Below are 20305 nucleotides of genomic sequence, written 5' to 3'. Positions count from 1 at the left end.
AAACAGTTCTACTACCTATCTGGCAGTGGCCAACTCTCTCTGTGAACATCTCTGTTATGGATATTATTGAACCTCAAACATGTCAAGCAAAACCTGAATTGGTTTTAAATTGTGCATAAATAACATGATGTCCATTGCTGCTCGAGGAGGAGATTAGTGTTTGACTTCTCATCAACGTCGAGGTCATTAGAGATTAGTGCAAACTCGGGTTAGGGAAGGATGGGGAAGGAAATCTGCCATGCCCTTTCGAAGGAACAATCCCAGGATTTGATTTAGGAAAATTACGGAAAATCCAAATCACGATGGCTGGACGTGGGTTTGAAATGTCGTCCTTCCAAATGTCGAGTAAAGTGTGCCAACCACTGCACCACCTCCCTCTGTCATTGCCTTTCGTGTTATACCACAACTACAAAATATTCTTTCTAGAACATCTGAGAGCTCCATACAGATACAACAAACCAATGAAAGCTCTGATGTCTATAGCACCTGTTTCTTCAGCAACCATTTCCTTAGTAAAGTTGCCATGAATTTCATTGATGTAAACATGAGCACAAGTTGCAATAATAAGGATGATATTTTTATTCAAGATTAAATTCAGGATATCTACTTCTGTCTGTCATACAAGCTTCATTTATGGGTCTTGGTAAATGTATAATAATATTACAAGATCTTCTTCTAACACATTCTTCCAACATAATTACTTTTCCTCCATTTAGTTATTCCACGCAAAAAAGTGAACTCTTTAATTACATCTTCCTGCAATTCAAATTCATCATTTTATAACATTTATTGTTCTGATCCTGAATCATGACAGCTTTATGTACACAATCCTCATCCTCTAAGTCAGCAGCATCACTGTCAGGATCTTCATCATTCAGCTCATAGAACCATTCCAGTTACAGATTAGAATCTCTACTAAACTGTGTAAGAGGTTTTTCTGCCTCTGACATTTCTTTCACAAACTAAAATAAAGAGAATACTACATAAGATGGAAATTAGTTGCAATCAGCTTCAATGTACCTAAAATTACACACATGAAAGGGGGACTGAGTCAAGGTAACCAATAAAGTAATGTAACATTATTTTGTTTCAGATTGACACAGCACAGCCTGTGTGGACGACCAGTGTCCTCCAGGCTATAATAATGATTCATAAGCAATGTAACCTGTGTAATTGAAAGCCAACAATGGCTGAAGCTAACAGACAGAGAGTTAACACAACAGCACTGAAAATGATGTGAATACAATCCAGCCCAGTCAGACAAAACCAATTGGGGAAAACTAGTGTCAGCCACGTGAGCAATAGACAATTAATACACAACTTGTTGAAAGCAACTGCACTGCTTACACAGGCTGAAAGCAACATTGTAAATGTAGCCACTACCTTTAGCAACTACACCGATATGTATAAAACAACTGTTATCTACACACTGTAGGAATAGCCTGAACAAGTTTCTATTTGACGATTCTTGCTGTCAGCCTCTTATTCTGTACAGAATAACTAAATGTAGAGCCATCAAGGCACATACTAAAAAAAGAACACACAAAGTGGAACAAATGTTGCTAAAACTTTAAGAACTTTTGCTCTAAAAACTCCATTTCAATCTATACAACACGAAACTATAGCTGTAAATTGTAAAACAAACACGTTACCACTATTTTATCATGTATATATTACACAAACACAGCCAAAGTAACATATGCACCAGCATTACAGACCACTAGAATGCTTCAAAGTATAAAAGAAACACAATGTGTGTGATAATGTACTCACCAAGTGGCAGCAGGGGAAAACACACACACACACACACACACACACACACACACACACACACACACACACAAAATTACAATTTAAGAGCACATTAAAACATTTGTTCTTAGTAAACACCTACTGTGTAGATGAATTTCTTAGCAGAATCAGATACAATCTGTATAAGCCTTAAAACTGTTTTTGTTTTTTAACAATGCTTGATGACGACAGACCAAGAATTACCTTCCTTAGTAAATATACATATAAATATTTGGGGTAGCCTTTTAAATTAATGTGTGAATGAAAAAAAAAATTAACATTTTGACTTTTTTCACATCCTTGTTAACTGTAACCCTTAGGATCTGTTGAAGAAAGTTAAGCACATAAGTTGTTCTGTAAATAAGTATCCCGTATTTTTGTTTTTTAATACATTTGACATTCTCAAGATTATCATCACTACAGGCCTATGGAACAGTTAGGCCTAGTGTATCTAATCTGAAACTCCATCAGACTGGTCCCTAGTCACTGGACAGTGCCACAAAAGTTGGCACTTCAACACACTGTGAGCAATCTGGAACTGTAAAGATACGTATTTCATTTTATGGACTGCTTTCTTTATTCTTGGCTCATTTAGGCTCAAATTTTATTTAGTTTCTAGTTGTCAACTTTGAGGATTAGTATAAAAAAATGCTGGTACCACTGCCCTGTATCTTGGCACAAGAGTCGAAGATAATGAGTTGACAGTTTATGACACCGTTCCTAGAAACTTCAAACATGTGCGAGGATTCTCTTGTCTTCATATAAGTGGCAATCAAAAAGTTTCCTTCTGAGGGCATTGCTGTAGGATATATGTGACATAGCATGACTCCCATGTGGGTATATAAACACCGACATGTACCCAAGAGGTCAGTGTGGCATTCATGGCTTTCTGGCATGCATGCAGTAAATGCAGAAATGTTAACTATGGCAATGTTATTACCCAACATCTACAAACAGGACCAAAGTTCTGTTTTCTTTTCTCAGTTGCCAAAAGACGTACACCGGTAGACATCAATCCAAGTTACACAAACTCAGTTGGGAGACACCCAAGAAATCCCCTGCAGTTCTGATATCTCCATATGATTAACTGCCTCTGGTCCCTTCTGGACTGTACAGCCTTTTAATGTAAACTTTTTGATTGGCCCCTATTGTTTTGAATTGATGGTGCCCTGTGCCAAAGCTGGAGCACTTTAAGGACAGTGTTAGGGAACATTGGACCACAAAGGGAAGATGATTCCTGTTGGATGAGGATGTGCAGCAGGCAGTTATAGGCTTTTTTAGATAGCTGGACACGGTGTTTTACCAAATGGGTATCTTCTACCTGGTGCATCAATGGGACAACTGCCTCAACACTCACAGCGATTATGACCAATTTGCATAATACAGATTATTCTGGACTGTATGGCCTTCAAACGGAAACGTTTTGATTGCCTCTTATAGTTTTTAAGTGATGGCGCCCCGTGCCAAAGCTGGAGTGCTTGAGGCACAGACAGTCTTAGCCAATGTTGAGGCAGTCATGCCCCATGGCGCAGAGCACATGCACTCCAATATTACTGAACACTGCCCAGAGTACAGGTGCTTCACAACAATGAAGACAAAACAGTCTCTTCTCCCAACAAAACACAGACAAAGACTACAACAACAGAACCGCAAACAAGACTAACCAGCAACAAAGAAACTAAGAAATTAAGTAAGAAAGAAAGAAAGACAGACAAACTAGGCAAATAGCAACTGAATATAAAGTCTACAAAATAACCTCGTGTGTAAGGCAACTGCTGGGATTATATTTTACCCTATCAAACTAAAATTAAAATAAAATCAGAAAAATGATGATAAATTCAAAATTCTCCTCTCTCCCATCTAAACATAGATGGAGACAAAACAGATAAACCATACCTATGGCTGAAAAAAAGAATAACACTCTTATTAGTCTACTATCTCCCTTCAGGACTGGAAAAAAACTGGTGCCCAAGTGAAATGTGGACAATAAACAGTACAGACAAGAAGAGTGCAGAAGCTTTTGAAATATGGAGCTACACAAGAATACCGAAGATTAGAAGGATGGATCGAGCAACTAAATAGGAAGTACTGAATCAAATTGGGGAGAAACAAAGTTTATGGGACAACTTGATTAGAAGAAACAATCAGTTGCAGGACACATCCTGAGGCATCAAGGCATTGTCATTTCAGTAACAGAGGGAAGAGGCGTACACAGAATAGATTAGTGTAGGGAGCTGCATCGAGTCAGTCTTTGGGCAGAATGACGACAGCAAAAAAATCGTACACACACACACACACACACACACACACACACACACACATAAAGAGCCAATACTGCACTGCACACAATACGATATTGCAACAAGAAACACAACTGACTCACCATCAGCCACTTTGCGCAAAACATTAACGACATCTGCGACATCCAGAGACAGTTCATCAGGCTGACGCGCAGCGTAGGCGTGGACAGCTCGGACCTGGGGACAGTCCCACTCCTCGTACACAGTCTCGTCAGGGTTGTCCGACTGCGGCTCAGCTACAGCTTCCAGCCACCGCTGGCGGTCCGATTCGAGACCACAAGAGAGAACCTGTAGGTCGCAAGACATCACATGTTGTTAACTACCTTGTGATGCTGCACAACTGCAGTACAAGTATATCAAAATTTTGAAGTACCATCAATTCTGAAGGAACAAAATATAATGAGAAGCTGACATTGGGATGTAATTCAACATTGTTGAAGAAGAGCTCAAATAGCTATAAATTTAAAAAGGTTATATTCAGCTGCCATCACTGGTTTTTATCAGCTGTGCCAATCGTCAGATCCCTGCAATTGTGTTTCTTCGACAGCCGATGTGTCAGCAACACAATGTCTGCTCCTGTACTGAGTGCCAGCAGTATGCAGTCAGTGCCACTTTATATGCAGAAGGAAGAATTTGTACATGTCACAAATACTAATAAGCATTCTACACAAAGAAACAGAACAGGAATAATGTATGCTGACTTCAGCTTTGTTCACAGTGGCACCACAGTCCAAGATAATGAGTCAGGCACACACTTACAGTTTTTCCACAACTTCGCAACTGCAACCACCACCAAGTGGCTATTGTGTATGAATACAATGTGAGACGACTGAGTAGTTGGAGTGGAGAAGCAGATTCAAAATGCCAATGTGATGGCATTTCGGAGTTTATTGTAGCACTGTAAAATGTGGCAGCTTGAGTTGGATTTGGCAGACCTAAAGGACTGTTATCGTTCATCAAGGACACAAAATTAGCACAATATGATTAATTATTGTTACAGCAGTGGAAGCTGAAAGTGAACAGGAAATGCATTTTGTGCTAAATGTAATGGAACATGTGATAGCTGTAGTTTACGATATGCACATAAAAAAGAAGCAAGTGTCACAGGTAGACATGATGGGAAATTAAATGTTACAGTTGGAAAACAGAAACTTATCTATACTACATTTTGGGTTAAAGGAGACCACTCACCGAAAAGCAGACGCACTGGGTCATCGATAGGCACACAGAAAAAATGTAATTATCCTTTGATGAGCTACAGTAAAACACACACACACCTTTGCATGCATGCGCACACACATGCACACGATGCCAGCTGGACTAACAGTACCAGTGCTATTTCTAAGCAGGTTGACTGACTGTGTTGGGGGTAGTGTCGGGTTGGGTGAGTAGAGGAGAGGAGAAAGAGGTAAGAGGCAGGGAGAGGGATTGTGGGTGAGTGGCTAGCAGCTCTGATGGACGCCAGCTGGTTTGCTGGCTATGAATGAGGCTGGCACTGGCATAACTGTAGAGACCAGTGGGAAGCAGCATATACTGAAGGAGACATGAGGACATGAATTGAGCAGGGTGACAGGGCAGAGGAAGGAAAAACCGTTGGGTGAAGGTGCAGGGACAGGGGGTCACCCGAGACTGAGGTCAGGATGGTTACAGGAGCAAAGGACATATCTTAAGAATAACCCTTATCTGCATAGTTCAGAAAAGCTGGTGGTGAAGGGAGGATCCAGATGGCTCGGGTTGTGAAGCTGCCATTGCAGCTGAACATGTGTTCAGCTGCATGTTGTGCCCCCAGGTGGTCAACTTTGTTCTTGACAATAGTTTGGCAGTGGACATTCATACTGGTTGACAGCTGGCTGGTTGTCATACTGACACAAAAAGTTATGCAGTGGTTGCAGCTGAGTTCACGTATGTCATGGCTGCTTTCACAGCTGGCTCAGCCTCTCAAGGGGTGAATAGGAAGATAGGTGGATGGATTGGGCAGATCTTGCACCTTCATCTACTACAGGGATTGGGAGAGAAAGTGGCCAGGATGTTGCGAAGGTTCAGTAGGAAAGTGAACACCACTGTAGGAGGGGTGGGAAAGATCCTGTGTAGGATGCCCTTATTGCAGGGCAGGATGAGAGAGAATCTACGCCCTGGTGAAGGGTATGGTTCAGTTGTTCCAGTTGTAATGACGCAGTTAGTAAGAACAATAACACAAATTTAAATACACTCACTTTTAGAACACTAAGACAGAGCATAAATTTGATTTGTATATTTGTAAATTTCAGTTCATAGGGATCTTTTGGATGTTTGAAAGTAGGTGCCAGTATTCCACGAATGTAACATTTAACACCATCTGTTAGAAGCGTAAAGAATTATTTGCACAAATGCTGGCATTTTCCTGAAGAAATTTGTAAACATTGACGATGTTATTATCGTGATTAACTCTTTCAAAAGATTAACCCTTGAGCGGGCGCACCTACATATAAAGTGCACCAACCAAAAATAAAATGATTTTGTGCAGTTCCATTTTTGTTTCACAACTGCAAACCTATACCTATTCCTTCAGTATTGCTTCAGGTAACACAATGATAAATTGTGTTGTTTTACGTCCAAGTGAGCAGCAGTAATATAAAATACAAAGTCAGCTAGGTGAGAAAAAAATTTACAACCAGTTCAAAAAATGACCCCAGTTATGAACTGGCAACATAATCCCACATTGAGGCAGTTGTCTACGAGATAATTAGTGATCAAATAAGCAGCTAACCGAGATCTGATACAACTGCACTGCTTAATGGTTCAAATGCATCATTACTGTCTCTTTAACACCTGTCCTTGGCAACAGAGAGTTATAGTGAAAATTTATTTCATTATTGTTTAATAAAACAGTAGATTAGGTCACATTATGGAAGTTTATTTTCTCTTTGTTTAAATAAACTAAGATTAAACTGTGATTTTGATCATACATGACTCACCTTGGCAACATAAATGAAAGTATTCTATACATGTGTACAAAGTGTGCCGCACGCCCACTCGCGCTACGAAAAATGGTGCACCCGCTCGAGGATTAATAATGCAGAAACCATCAATATGTAGTAACAGCAAACACAGTATGTATAACGCATTAACATAGTTGTACGGGAGCTGCACTTGCTAGGCAGAGACTGTTTTTGTAACAGCTTTGAGTACAGCTACTGTCTGTGGCAGTTGGTAGTTTGTGGTGTGCTTAGAATATAGCAGCAGCAGCAGCACATGTTTGTGATGATAATGGAACACACAAGCAAAATTTGACTGGAACATGGCTGTATACTGAAATATTAGAAGAAAAGGAAAGATATGGAATCATTAATGTTACACTGCCGTGAAATAATACATGAAGAACATGAAGATTATTGCCACTAAAACATGACCACAATGGAATTAAAAATATTTTTATTATCAATGTAGGCACTACCATTCATTAAAACCAGTAAAATGGATCCATGTGTTACTTGACTACTTAATAACTCACTTTTGATATTTTTTTGACTCACTTTCATAAAACATTTGGTACTTTATCAAAAAGAACATACTGTTTTGCCATCGCAGTAAACTGATGGAGTCAAAAACTACTCATTTTTCCTTGTACAAATATTTATCTTTTTTAATTTGTAATTAATAGCTAAATTGTGTGAGTAATCATTACGTGTACTAAGATTGCAAGTTACTGTGTAATCCAAAGCAACATAAGCAATATTGTTTGGAGATTTTCACCAACACTCCAAAGCTGTCAAACTTTTATTTATTATTGATTTCAAAATTGTCAGTACATGCACAAGAAACAGTATTTTTCTGTGTTCTTGAAATTTAGTTATGGCATGGCATTGGATAAGCTAATGCCCACTGTCACATTTTTGCATAATTCGGTACTACTAAATTATAAAATCCTGACAGTCCTGTTATACAGTTCAGAGTGATACTGGGTGACAAAGGGGGACTCCTTTATAGTTGATCCTTGGGTGTAGTGGGACAACTGGGGTTTTGTGATGATTTGATGTGGGAAATCTGTCTATGGACTACATTGGGGAGTACTGCTTGTCTGTGAAGGCCTTTGAGAGGCCTTCAAGCATACTGGTCAAGCCAGTTCTCATTACTGCAAATACGCCATCCACAGGTGGCTAAGCTGTATGGGAGAGACTTCTTGGTGTGGGAAGGATGTCAGCTGTGAAAATGCAGGTAACATTGATAGTTAGTGGGTTTAATATGGAGAGAGGTGTGGATGGAGCCATCAGAGGTGGATGTCTGTGTTCAGGAAGATGGCATGCTAGGTTGAGGAGGATCAGGTGAAGCAGATGGGAGAGAAGATTTTAAAACTGTGTAGAAATGTAGATAGGGTGTCTTGACCGTGAGTTCAGATCATGAAGACATCATTGAATTGGCCCATAAACAGGTGGACACCCATGGCTGCACTGCAGATTTGTTTATATACCTTCCCTTCAGAGCAGAAGTAATTGTGTGTTAGGATAGAGTTAGTAAGACGTATGAGGAGTGAAGTAGTGGATTGGTAATCTGAACGATATTGGAAGTAGTAGTGTCCAATAGCAGCAAGCAAGAGCATGGGCATGGGCAATGATGGATGATGGTCTGTAGGGAAGTGGAATTAACAGTTAAGAGTAGGGTTCCAGGAGGTAAAGGGGTGGGGCTGGTGAAAAGTCGGTGGAGGAAGTAGTTAGTATCTTTGATGTGGGATGCTAGGTTTTGAGCAGTTAGTTGGTCAGCAAGAGAAGAAGTTCTTTCAGTGGGAGCACAAAAACCAGCTACAACAGGGTGCACAGGATTGCGTGGATTTTGGGGAGCATTTAGAAGGTGGGTGTACAGGGTGGTGTTGGGGTGAGGAGGGAGACAGACTTGGGGGAAAATTTCTGGGAAGGGCATATGGATTTCAGTAGAGATTGGAGTTTATGCTGGGCTGCCAGGAAGGGATCAGTCTGGGAGAGACCGTAGGTGGAGGAGTCAGATAGCTGGTGGAGGCCTCCCATCAGTATACTTTCCCTTTCCTTTGAAGCGAAGGTATACAAACAAATCTGCCACACAGCAATGGACATCCACACGACACACTCATATGCCAACCTGTTTAGCGATCATATATAGAAAACCTTCCTACCCTCCCAATCTTCAGTCTGGCTCAGGTTCACTGATGACATCTTCAAGATCTGGCCTCCAGGCCAAGACACCCTATCCACATTCCTTCACAACCTCAACATCTCTTTCATCCACTTCACCTGGTCTTCCTCAACCCAGTGTGCCACCTTCCTGGACGTTGACTCCACCTCTCTGATGGCACTGTCCACATGCCTGTTGACATTAAACCCACTAACCACTAACAGTAACTGCATTCTAACACCTGCCATCCCTTCCACACCAAACATCTCACCCACGGATGACGTGCTGCAGTGACGAGGTCTACCTTGCCTCACCAAGGCCTTCACATAAAAGAAATAGCCCCCTTACTTGGTCCACTAATAAATATTCCTGTGCCATACTCTCACACACCCAAAAATCTCCCCCCCCCCCCTCCCTCCCACACACACACACACACACACACACACACACACACACACACAGAGAGAGAGAGAGACAAGAATCAGCAACACAGCACCCCCCCCCCCCCCCAAAAATCACCCAATATCACGGGACTGGAATGACTGAACCATATCCTTCACCAGGGCTTTGATTATCTCTCATCCTGAATTGAAATGAGGGACATCCTACCTAAGATCCTATCCACCATTCCTAAACTGGCATTTGCGACAGAATATGAAATGATTGTACTGACACCAATGTACACCTCATGTAAGGACCATGAAAATAAGATAAGAATAATCAGGGCTTCCACAGGAGGGCACAGGTAGTCATTTTTCCTCCCTCCATCTGTCAGTGAAGAGGAAATGGAATAAGTAGCAGTTATACAAGTTACCCTTCCTTATGCACCACATAGTACGTTGTGGAGTAAGTATGTAGGATTAGCTGTTTTTGAACATCGATACAGGATCCACACCTGGGTGAATAATACCCAATATCAGTGACTAAATAGAGCATCATATAGTTATGTCAACAAAAATACTCAGTATTTGAAAATTCAATGGACCAACAGGCAGCAGGAGAAAACAAATATAAAAGATATATAAACGTGCAAGCTTTTGGATTCAGTGGCCGCATCTTCTGGCAGAAGGGATGAAGGGAAAGGAAGAGGCAGGAAGAAAAAGGTGGTGTGAGGATTAGGAAATGGTGATACTTATGGAACAGGCACATCACATAGTGAGATATGATGATAAATTTTAAGCTACTGATTAAGAACGGATGTGAAATACAAGTTTTATGGGTTTTCCCAACATATAACAGAACCTTCAAAGTGTATGTTATAAATGTGGCACACACATAAGTATATATAGATAACCAGATATCATGCATTTGGACATTTGGAGCACATGTAAGTTATCTCCACCACACATGAAGTAGTGCTAACTGCACAAATAGTCTTACTCACTACAAGAGCAGATGACATGTTGCTGAAAAGATTCCTCATGTAATGAACACAACTGTAGCAATCTGAAAATGGGCACAATTGCCTGAAGCTGGTAATGGTGAAAAAAAAACTGTTTCTGAAAGTACCTGTGGCTGCCTGCAGTCACTCCCAGCAATTTTTAATTGAACAGTGGCCACAGGGAACAATAAAATAATGTAATGAATGACATTGTTGCAGTTCTGCAAGATGTGCTGATAATGTTATACTTCCAGAAAACTAGTAGAATTTTATGTATCACATTATGTAGTATCATAAAATCTGCTTGTACAAAGGCAAGAAATAGTTAAGCCCACTCATTAAGTTATTTGCATTAGATAAGATTAACAAAAGTTGTGCATACCATTTCAGTCATTTTGTTCTCATAGTTTTGCAGCATTGTGAGCAAAATCAAGTTGCGGCCTGCATCAGCTCCGTACTTCACGGGAAGGTGTGATACAGTCTCTGCACTTGCCATCTGCACTAAGTTCCGGGGACAGTAATCCAGCACAGTGTACGTCTCCTCACTGCAAAAGTAGTTGATAAAACATAGAAGTCTAAATGTGATTGCCTCAGCTAAACACAATTCAGAACATTTCATCTCTTTAGTTTTATCGACGACAGTGTCAGTGTGCCATATGAAGGTAACTCTTCCTTTCTTCTGGAAAGTGTACTGAGGGAGATGGTGCAGTGGTAAAGACACTGTACTCTTAATTGGAACTGGCAGCTCAAATATCCAGGGAGATGGTGCAGTGGTAAAGACACTGTACTCTTAATTGGAACTGGCAGCTCAAATATCCACCCAACAAACCGGAGTTGGGATATCCCTGATTCCCAACAAATGCAGTACCAGTTTCCCAATCCAAATGTTTGCTTTATCTCTAATTACCTAATAAAATTTGTACATTACTAATGTTACTTAGTCACATTAAAAACAGGAGCTATTTGACATACAAATAACAGAAAACTAGATGTTAACATAAGTGACAAATTTTTGGACTCCTGTTTAAGTTAGCAATTAATGCACACAATATTTTGACAGTGGTTGCCTTTTTTGAAAAGTGTACAGAAATGGTGAGTGACTCTAAATTCTTTTCATATCAATTTCCTACCCTTAATTTTCTGTTTATCATTCACATTTGGTCTTAAGAAGGGGGAAAAAAGATTAGGGTTTAATATTCGGTCACCAAAAAGGTCATTACAGATGGAGCACAAGTTCAGTTTTGGGGAAAGGAGGGGAAAGAAATTGGCCCTGTCCTTTTTTGAGAGAACCGTCCTTGCTGTAATGGTTTCCATCAGATCACTGAAGTTAAGTGCTGTCGGGCGTGGCTAGCACTTAGATGGGTCGCAGTCTGGGTCTTCCAAGTGCTGTTGGCAAGCAGGGTGCTCTCAGCCTTTGTGAGGCCAACTGAGGAGCTACTTGACTAAGAAGTAGTTACACTGTGAAAGGAAACTGACAACAGCTGGGAGAGCAGTGTACTGACCACAAATTCCTCCGTATCCACATCCAGTGATGCCAATGGGCTGAGGATGACATGGCAGCTGATCAGTACCATTAGGCCTTTAAAGCCTGTTTGGATGGCTGGAAGCCACATTACAGGACTGACTTGTTAGATGGATTTCTTGGCTCTGTACTTTGAATATTTCAGTTTCTTTTACCAAAAATGTTCATTACATATGGTAACTATCCTTATAATACGTTAGGCCTTCATCCATTTTTCTTGGCTCTCCAATACTGTTCTCAAACAATACCATTCCATTTAGGGACTTCTCCTTGCTCAAGTATCTCACTCACCAAGGCCATGACTTTCTCAAGTTGAGCCGTAAAATTAGGTCCTCTCTCCCTGATACCCTCCTCACACCATCCACTGTCAGATTTTATTACACTCCTAATCTCTGTAACATTGTAGTGAAACATTATGACATTCCAAAACCATTATCTCCATCCCAGGGCTCCAGCCCATGAAATCATCCCTACTATAAAACTAGGCCCATGCAGCTTCCTACCACCATGTACTGAAACCTACCACCAGTAAATTCTACAGCATAAAAAGGAAAGAAACTTTTGAAATCACATGTACTTTATATTGACCACTGCTGCACAGTGTTTTATACAGGCATGATCACCACTACTAGGTTGATTATTTATGAATGGGCCTTGGGGAGAGACAGCACCCAGTTGCCAAACATGCTCTACAACAGAATTCAAGGGGCCCAAGTGCTTATAGCACCACATGGGCTCTTTGAACCATCCTACTTGAGATTAGTTTCCATGGAAGATAGAGAAGTGACCTTGCCCTCCAACACATCCTTGCATCCAGGCACCCTCCAGAACTTAACATATGTCATTGTTACCTCATACCTCCCCCTTTTTTCTTATTTTTACAATGTAGTTTTAATTATTAATTCTGAAAGCTTGATCAGTGTATATACTTTTATGTTTCTTCATCAGCAGTAATGATATTTCTTCTGAAAGTAACATCTACATGTGACCTTGTCTTTCTCAGTGAGTTAAATAATATAAAGTGAATTTCTTGTCCAGCTTGTGGAGCACTGTGGATATGCAATTAAATTGATAAACCAATTGCACTTCTATTTTTCTTTTAAATGTCATGACCAGTTTTGGCTCCTGAGGCCATTTTCCAGTGGCTATATTCTACCAGCATTAGACTCAAGTCACTTCATATGGTAGACACAGTGCTCCATTAAAGACTTCGATAATTCTGCCATACATTAGGCTGATCCATACATCTGTGAGCTGATTGTGTATACTCAAAATTCAATTGAGGCTTTTTGTTGTGACCTGGTGAAACAGTCACATCTGACAGCAATATAAAAGTGAAAGACTTTCCCCCATTCGGGCAATGCAGCCACCATACTAATGGAACCGGCTACACACCATCAGTGACATCACAAATAAGAACCAGTGATACTAATGCCAAAAAATTCTTATCATCCCAAACACCTACATTACCCACCCAATCTCTCTTATCCCAGGTGAACACTCCCCCAAAATGACTGAAAACCATGATCAAAATACATGAAAGTATGAAAATTATTGCTCTCCATGATACCACACACCATTCCATTAAATGACTGTGTTTTAATTTTAAGAGGAATGTGTGAACTGTGCAAATGGGTCTCCCCATTCTGCCACCTGGTACTGTGGAACTGTAAGGTACCTGGTCAAAGAACACCCTCAGAGGAAATATCCTGGAATGCTCCACATCTTTGCTATTCAACAGGCTCTAAATGCTGGACATAGTCCTTTGATTAAAGATTTCATATTTAACTTACTTTTTTTTTAAATAAACTTTCTAAGTAGCTGTTAATCTGCAACACAAATAAATGAATAAAACATACAGACAGGAGGTAGGAAGATCAAATTTCTATTCCAGAGAGTATTTGAAAATTGTTGACAAGAAAATAAATTATAGCTTGCAAAAGTTCAATATCCTTCCAGCTTAAATGTGATCAAACTGGAGTGGAACCAGGGTGAACATCTCTTCATATTTTCTGCACAAAAATGACAATTCCATCTGATTTTACAAAATACAGGTAAGGAATGTCTTCTAGTTTCCATATTGCCAAAGTAAGCCATGAAACAATTTCAGAATGAGACAGAAATGGTGTCAAGATGAAAATTAGTTCTCTGACATCCTGAAAAGTGCAGATAGGAGATACAGTACAAGTACTCTAGATATCCAAATAATAGAAGGAGTAAGGTAATCATTCAATCATTCTTTCACCACGGTGATAGGTCAAGCATAGTGCTGCATCTCTTGACTCAAGTCACTATTGAGAGAGAGAGATAGACAGGGGGAGAGGGGAGAGGGGAGAGGGGAGAGGGGAGAGGGGAGAGGGGAGAGGGGAGAGGGGAGAGGGGAGAGGGGAGAGGGGAGAGGGGAGAGGGGAGAGGGGAGAGGGGAGAGGGGAGAGGGGAGAGGGGAGAGGGGAGAGGGGAGAGGGGAGAGGGGAGAGGGGAGAGGGGAGAGGGGAGAGGGGAGAGGGGAGAGGGTGTGTGTTATTTGAGAACAATATTGCAAGAAACCATCACTTCTCTACATTTTTCCTTCAACTTCTATGCATTTGGTCCATCTCTTCACAAGTTTCCTAATTTAGTCCTGCGAGGAATTCTGTGGCGCCACGCAATCCACTCTCACACCCCCTCCACAACCTTGTCACTTGATGACAGCTTTGATTTACACAGGTGTGCCTTCATCAGACCAAAAGAATGGAAATCACTTGGAGCTGTGTCAGAACTGTATGATGGGTTCCCCAGCACCTAAAAACCAAGATTTTGAGTGCCACGGATTGTGTGCCCAGCTGTATGAGGGTGGACATTTTCCTGAAGCAAAATCACACCTTTTAAAAGCCTCCCTTTCTGTTTTCATTTTGGGTCTCAGATCTTACAGTAGCTGTCACTATTCACTGTTTGATTGTAGTGAATCAACAGTAAACATTTCATACTGTTATCATCAACTTTCTTGCAGAAGCTGGGCTTTGGAACATTTTTGCTGTAGATGCAAACGGATATTGCCACAACACATTCTTCCACTTTCCAGAATGAGATTTTCACTCTGCAGCGGAGTGTGCGCTGATATGAAACTTCCTGGCAGATTAAAACTGTGTGCCCGACCGAGACTCGAACTCGGGACCTTTGCCTTTCGCGGGCAAGTGCTCTACCAACTGAGCTACCAAAGCACGACTCACGCCCGGTACTCACAGCTTTACTTCTGCCAGTACCTCATCTCCTACCTTCCAAACTTTACAGAAGCTCTCCTTCGCAGGAAGTTTCATATCAGCGCACACTCCGCTGCAGAGTGAAAATCTCATTCTGGAAACATCCCCCAGGCTGTGGCTAAGCCATGTCTCCGCAGTATCCTTTCTTTCAGGAGTGCTAGTTCTGTAGGTTCGCAGGAGAGCTTCTGTAAAGTTTGGAAGGTAGGAGACGAGGTACTGGCAGAAGTAAAGCTGTGAGTACCGGGCGTGAGTCGTGCTTCGGTAGCTCAGTTGGTAGAGCACTTGCCCGCGAAAGGCAAAGGTCCCGAGTTCGAGTCTCGGTCGGGCACACAGTTTTAATCTGCCAGGAAGTTTCATATCAGCGCACACTCCGCTGCAGAGTGAAAATCTCATTCTGGAAACATCCCCCAGGCTGTGGCTAAGCCATGTCTCCGCAGTATCCTTTCTTTCAGGAGTGCTAGTTCTGCAAGGTTCGCAGGAGAGCTTCTGTAAAGTTTGGAAGGTAGGAGACGAGGTACTGGCAGAAGTAAAGCTGTGAGTACCGGGCGTGAGTCGTGCTTCGGTAGCTCAGTTGGTAGAGCCCTTGCCCGCGAAAGGCAAAGGTCCCGAGTTCGAGTCTCGGTCGGGCACACAGTTTTAATCTGCCAGGAAGTTTCATATCAGCGCACACTCCGCTGCAGAGTGAAAATCTCATTCTGGAAACATCCCCCAGGCTGTGGCTAAGCCATGTCTCCGCAGTATCCTTTCTTTCAGGAGTGCTAGTTCTGCTAGGTTCGCAGGAGAGCTTCTGTAAAGTTTGGAAGGTAGGAGACGAGGTACTGGCAGAAGTAAAGCTGTGAGTACCGGGCGTGAGTCGTGCTTCGGTAGCTCAGTTGGTAGAGCACTTGCCCGCGAAAGGCAAAGGTCCCGAGTTCGAGTCTCGGTCGGGCACACAGTTTTAATCTGCCAGGAAGTTTCATATCAGCGCACACTCCGCTGCAGAGTGAAAATCTCATTCTGGAAACATCCCCCAGGCTGTGGCTAAGCCATGTCTCCGCAGTATCCTTTCTTTCAGGAGTGCTAGTTCTGCAGGTTCGCAGGAGAGCTTCTGTAAAGTTTGGGAGGTAGGAGACGAGGTACTGGCAGAAGTAAAGCTGTGAGTACCGGGCGTGAGTCGTGCTTCGGTAGCTCAGTTGGTAGAGCACTTGCCCGCGAAAGGCAAAGGTCCCGAGTTCGAGTCTCGGTCGGGCACACAGTTTTAATCTGCCAGGAAGTTTCATATCAGCGCACACTCCGCTGTAGAGTGAAAATCTCATTCTGGAAACATCCCCCAGGCTGTGGCTAAGCCATGTCTCCGCAGTATCCTTTCTTTCAGGAGTGCTAGTTCTGCAAGGTTCGCAGGAGAGCTTCTGTAAAGTTTGGAAGGTAGGAGACGAGGTACTGGCAGAAGTAAAGCTGTGAGTACCAGGCGTGAGTCGTGCTTCGGTAGCTCAGGTGGTAGAGCACTTGCCCGCGAAAGGCAAAGGTCCCGAGTTCGAGTCTCGGTCGGGCACACAGTTTTAATCTGCCAGGAAGTTTCACATTCTTCCACTTATTTGTGGGTCATACTGATAGACCCACATGTCATGAATGGCTACTATGGGACAGAGAAAGTAGTGTCTTTCCTCTTCAAAATGCCTTAAATGCAATTTCAACACTTCCAAATTTGTCACTATGCAGTTAGTACAAACAATGTGACAATTTAGAGATTCGAGGACAACTGCAAATGCTGAACCATGGGAAATATTAAAATCAAGTGTAATATCATCAATTCAGGCTTGAATAGAATCACTAATCATTCGTTCAGCAAACTGGGTGGCCTTCCCAAATGCTCTTTGTTGCAGACAGATAAGTATCCACTTTTAAAGCAAGTCATTCACTCATAAATTTTGTGTTTAATAAGACAGTTTTCTCTACAACTTAGCTGCTTTCTACTAATAAGCTTCACAATTTTAGTCCCTTAAACTGCTCATTGCTCCCTTGGTGTACACAGATAAGGGACTCTCTTAATAAAATGATCATATAATCCTTAGGAACATAGCTATTTATTGCACCAACATTACTAACGTACAAGAACAACAGTGATGTTAAGGTACGTCAGTATGTCAGTGATGTCAACCAACTGAGCAGGAAAAAATGCCTTTACTTACTGAATTGCCTCAAACTTAGTTTGAAGTGTTTGAACAACAGCTGAGCAGTGCAAGAGGAAAATCACTGAAATTTTTTTGAATTTTCCCCTCTTCCCCCTCGTTGCAACTACTTCCTCTCCACTAAAGATTTTATTTTTTTTTTTCCTGCTAAGATATACAGAGTGAGTCAGGAGGAAAAGTTCAGGCTTTGAGGGATGATAATATAAGTGATTCTGAACAAAAAACTTCATATGGACATATGCCCTATTGCGAATGTTTTCCGAGATAGCACATTGTAATAATACTTTGTTACTTATTTTCTGTGTTATTCAAACATCATTGTTGTTCACAACATATGACAGTAGTGTAGAGGAAGCTAAGATGAACAGTTTGATACAGAAAACTTGTTTCCCATCAGGCCGGGAAACTACTTCAAACTGAGCTACAAAGAGTACCTAAGGTACAGTGCATGCACGTTGCATCGCATCAGATTTTCAGTATCCTCACGCTGTCTTATGTGCAAACTGTAAGTCCTAGAGAAACATGAATGGCTCCTTTTTTTTTTTTGAAGGAAACCGAATGTAGTTTAAATTTGTTCTGCGACATGTTTACGCTGGAGTGTGCGGCTTTTGAGTGATTCCAGAAATTGTACAAAAGTGATACTACGTGTGTTCTATCTCAGAAACCATTCGCAATAGGGCATATGTCCATACAAAGTTTTTCGTTCAGCCTCCTGACTCACCGTGTATAGTAATAACATAATTTGGAAATAATTCCCATGATTGTACATGTGAGCAGATTATTTTAGATTGCTGTTACTACACTACACAAAAGTAAGCTACATTCACTATTTCTGCCAATTAATGTATAATAGGATTTGTCCACATTCCTGAATGGATTAATGGAACACAACATGTGAACAAATTAGAGTTTTGTCAAGTGTCGTCCTACTGTAGATCTTATGTCCTGGCCTTCATGTAACTTTGAACTGTCTTACTAAACTTTTAAGTATAGCATACAATCAAAACTATGGTGAAACATGATACTTCTCACATAACCGCTAGTATTGAATATTGTTTGAAGAGGCTTAAGACATTCTAAGAATTATAAAAATAGATCCCAGTGGGAGCCGGAAGATGGGAGTGCGTGCACACACAGGTATCAAAATGAAGTGTGAGCAGAGAAAGCATTAGGTAAGCTGACTGCTACATATTAACTGCTGCCGATATTACTGTCAATTTTGGAAGCTGTAGGTTACACACAGTAGTTGCAATAACTTTAAGAAATGTGCTTACCTTTTCTTCTTTGTGACAATGAGAAGATCTGTGAACAGGAACAGATGTAATGGAATCTTGCCAAGTCGTTTCCCAAAGGTCAGCTTGTCATCTCCACGCCACACTAGCTGAGTCACTTCACCAGACCGCACCAGCCACCGGGAGCTTGAAATAATTGGCAGAGGCCGAACGTCCCGCCCGAATTCCAACTGGCGACTGAGGATAAGAATCTCCTCCATGCGTTCCATACGACGGGCACCCTCGTTACACTCGTGAACCACCTGTAAATTACATGTTTCTGTTGTCGTGTGTTTAGAACCACAAGAAAATATTTAGCTCCAAAAGTAAGATGTCCAAGGCACCAACCTTATTAAGCGCAGCAAGTGCAATTTCGCATGAACGATACTCTGAATCTTCGGCATCAAGTTTGGCCAACACGGCATCCACCAAAAGCGGTAGTCGTGTGATCCTCTGCATTGGCAGCATCAGGAATGAGTGTAACGTCAGCATCTGACAACCAGGACTGGATTCCAGCTTTTTCAGGGCTTCAGCAAACTTCCCATGTTGCTCCCTGCAGTTTAACATTATTGTTTTGACATCTACAACATTACTCAAAAAATCTTTACAACACTGTATTTAAATCTACTACACCATTGCTTGAATAAATCTTTACAGCAATGTTAAAAGGGCCCATAATCTAATCAGACTTTTTTCAAATAATGGTTACCAGATATTAATTTAATCCTAGTGAAGGCAGTGATGATGGTGGTGGTTCTGTATACTAAGTCATATACATCTACATCCATTCGCCGCAAGCCACCTGACGGTGTGTGGCGGAGGGTACTTTGAGTACCTCTATCGGTTCTCCCTTCTATTCCAGTCTCGTATTGTTCGTGAAACTTGCCGAAACTTAGTCAAGTACATCATCTTTATTTGTTCTGATATCAATCCCTAGAGGAAGTAAATGCATTTTTTCAAACAATGGAAAATTTAGGATGCAATAATGACAATATTATGAAAAGGCTCGGCTGCTACTCATCATATAAGGGAGAGGTGGGAAGGAGGTAGGACAGGTAGGTGCAGTTGGATGGTTAAACAGTTGGAGGTGGAGGGGAGGGGAGGGGAGGGGAGGGGAGGGGAGGGGAGGGGGGGGGTGAGGGAGCGGGAAAGTGGAGACGTAAAAAGACTGTGGGTGCGTTTGTGAAACAGAAGGTTGTGTTGTGCTGGAGTGGGAACACGAAAGGGGGTGTAGAACAGAGACTAATAAAGGTTGGGACCAGGGGGGTTACAGGAATGTAGGATATATTGCAGGCAAAGTTTCACACCTGCGCAATTCAGAAAAACCGGTGTCTGTGGGAAGGATCCAGATGGCACAGGCCCTGAAGCTATCACTGAAATGAAGAACGTGCTGCATTCTACGTGGGCATGACAACCAACAAGCTGTCGGTCAGCACGAATGACCGCCAACAAACTGTGGCCCAGAAACAGCTGGACCACCCAGTTGTTCAGCACATTGCCCAACATAACGAT

General features: G+C 41.7%; 1 protein-coding gene across 1 annotated transcript in view; it reads right to left on the bottom strand.

Moving 5' to 3' along the window:
• Window positions 1-20305, bottom strand: part of LOC126473664 (serine-rich adhesin for platelets-like) — a 186887-nt gene that overhangs the window by 8244 nt on the left and 158338 nt on the right. The window contains exons 20-23 of the mRNA XM_050100896.1: window positions 19142-19346; window positions 18797-19056; window positions 10976-11138; window positions 4175-4379 (exon numbers count right to left, since the gene is read on the bottom strand). Of these exons, the coding sequence (XP_049956853.1) occupies window positions 4175-4379; window positions 10976-11138; window positions 18797-19056; window positions 19142-19346 (833 nt within the window). The remainder of the gene's footprint in view (window positions 1-4174; window positions 4380-10975; window positions 11139-18796; window positions 19057-19141; window positions 19347-20305) is intronic.

This window comes from Schistocerca serialis, chromosome 4 (assembly GCF_023864345.2).
Source record: "Schistocerca serialis cubense isolate TAMUIC-IGC-003099 chromosome 4, iqSchSeri2.2, whole genome shotgun sequence".
Taxonomy (NCBI): domain Eukaryota; kingdom Metazoa; phylum Arthropoda; class Insecta; order Orthoptera; family Acrididae; genus Schistocerca; species Schistocerca serialis.
The sequence above is the reverse complement of the archived record's forward strand: the minus strand, read 5'-3'. Positions and strand labels throughout refer to the sequence as shown.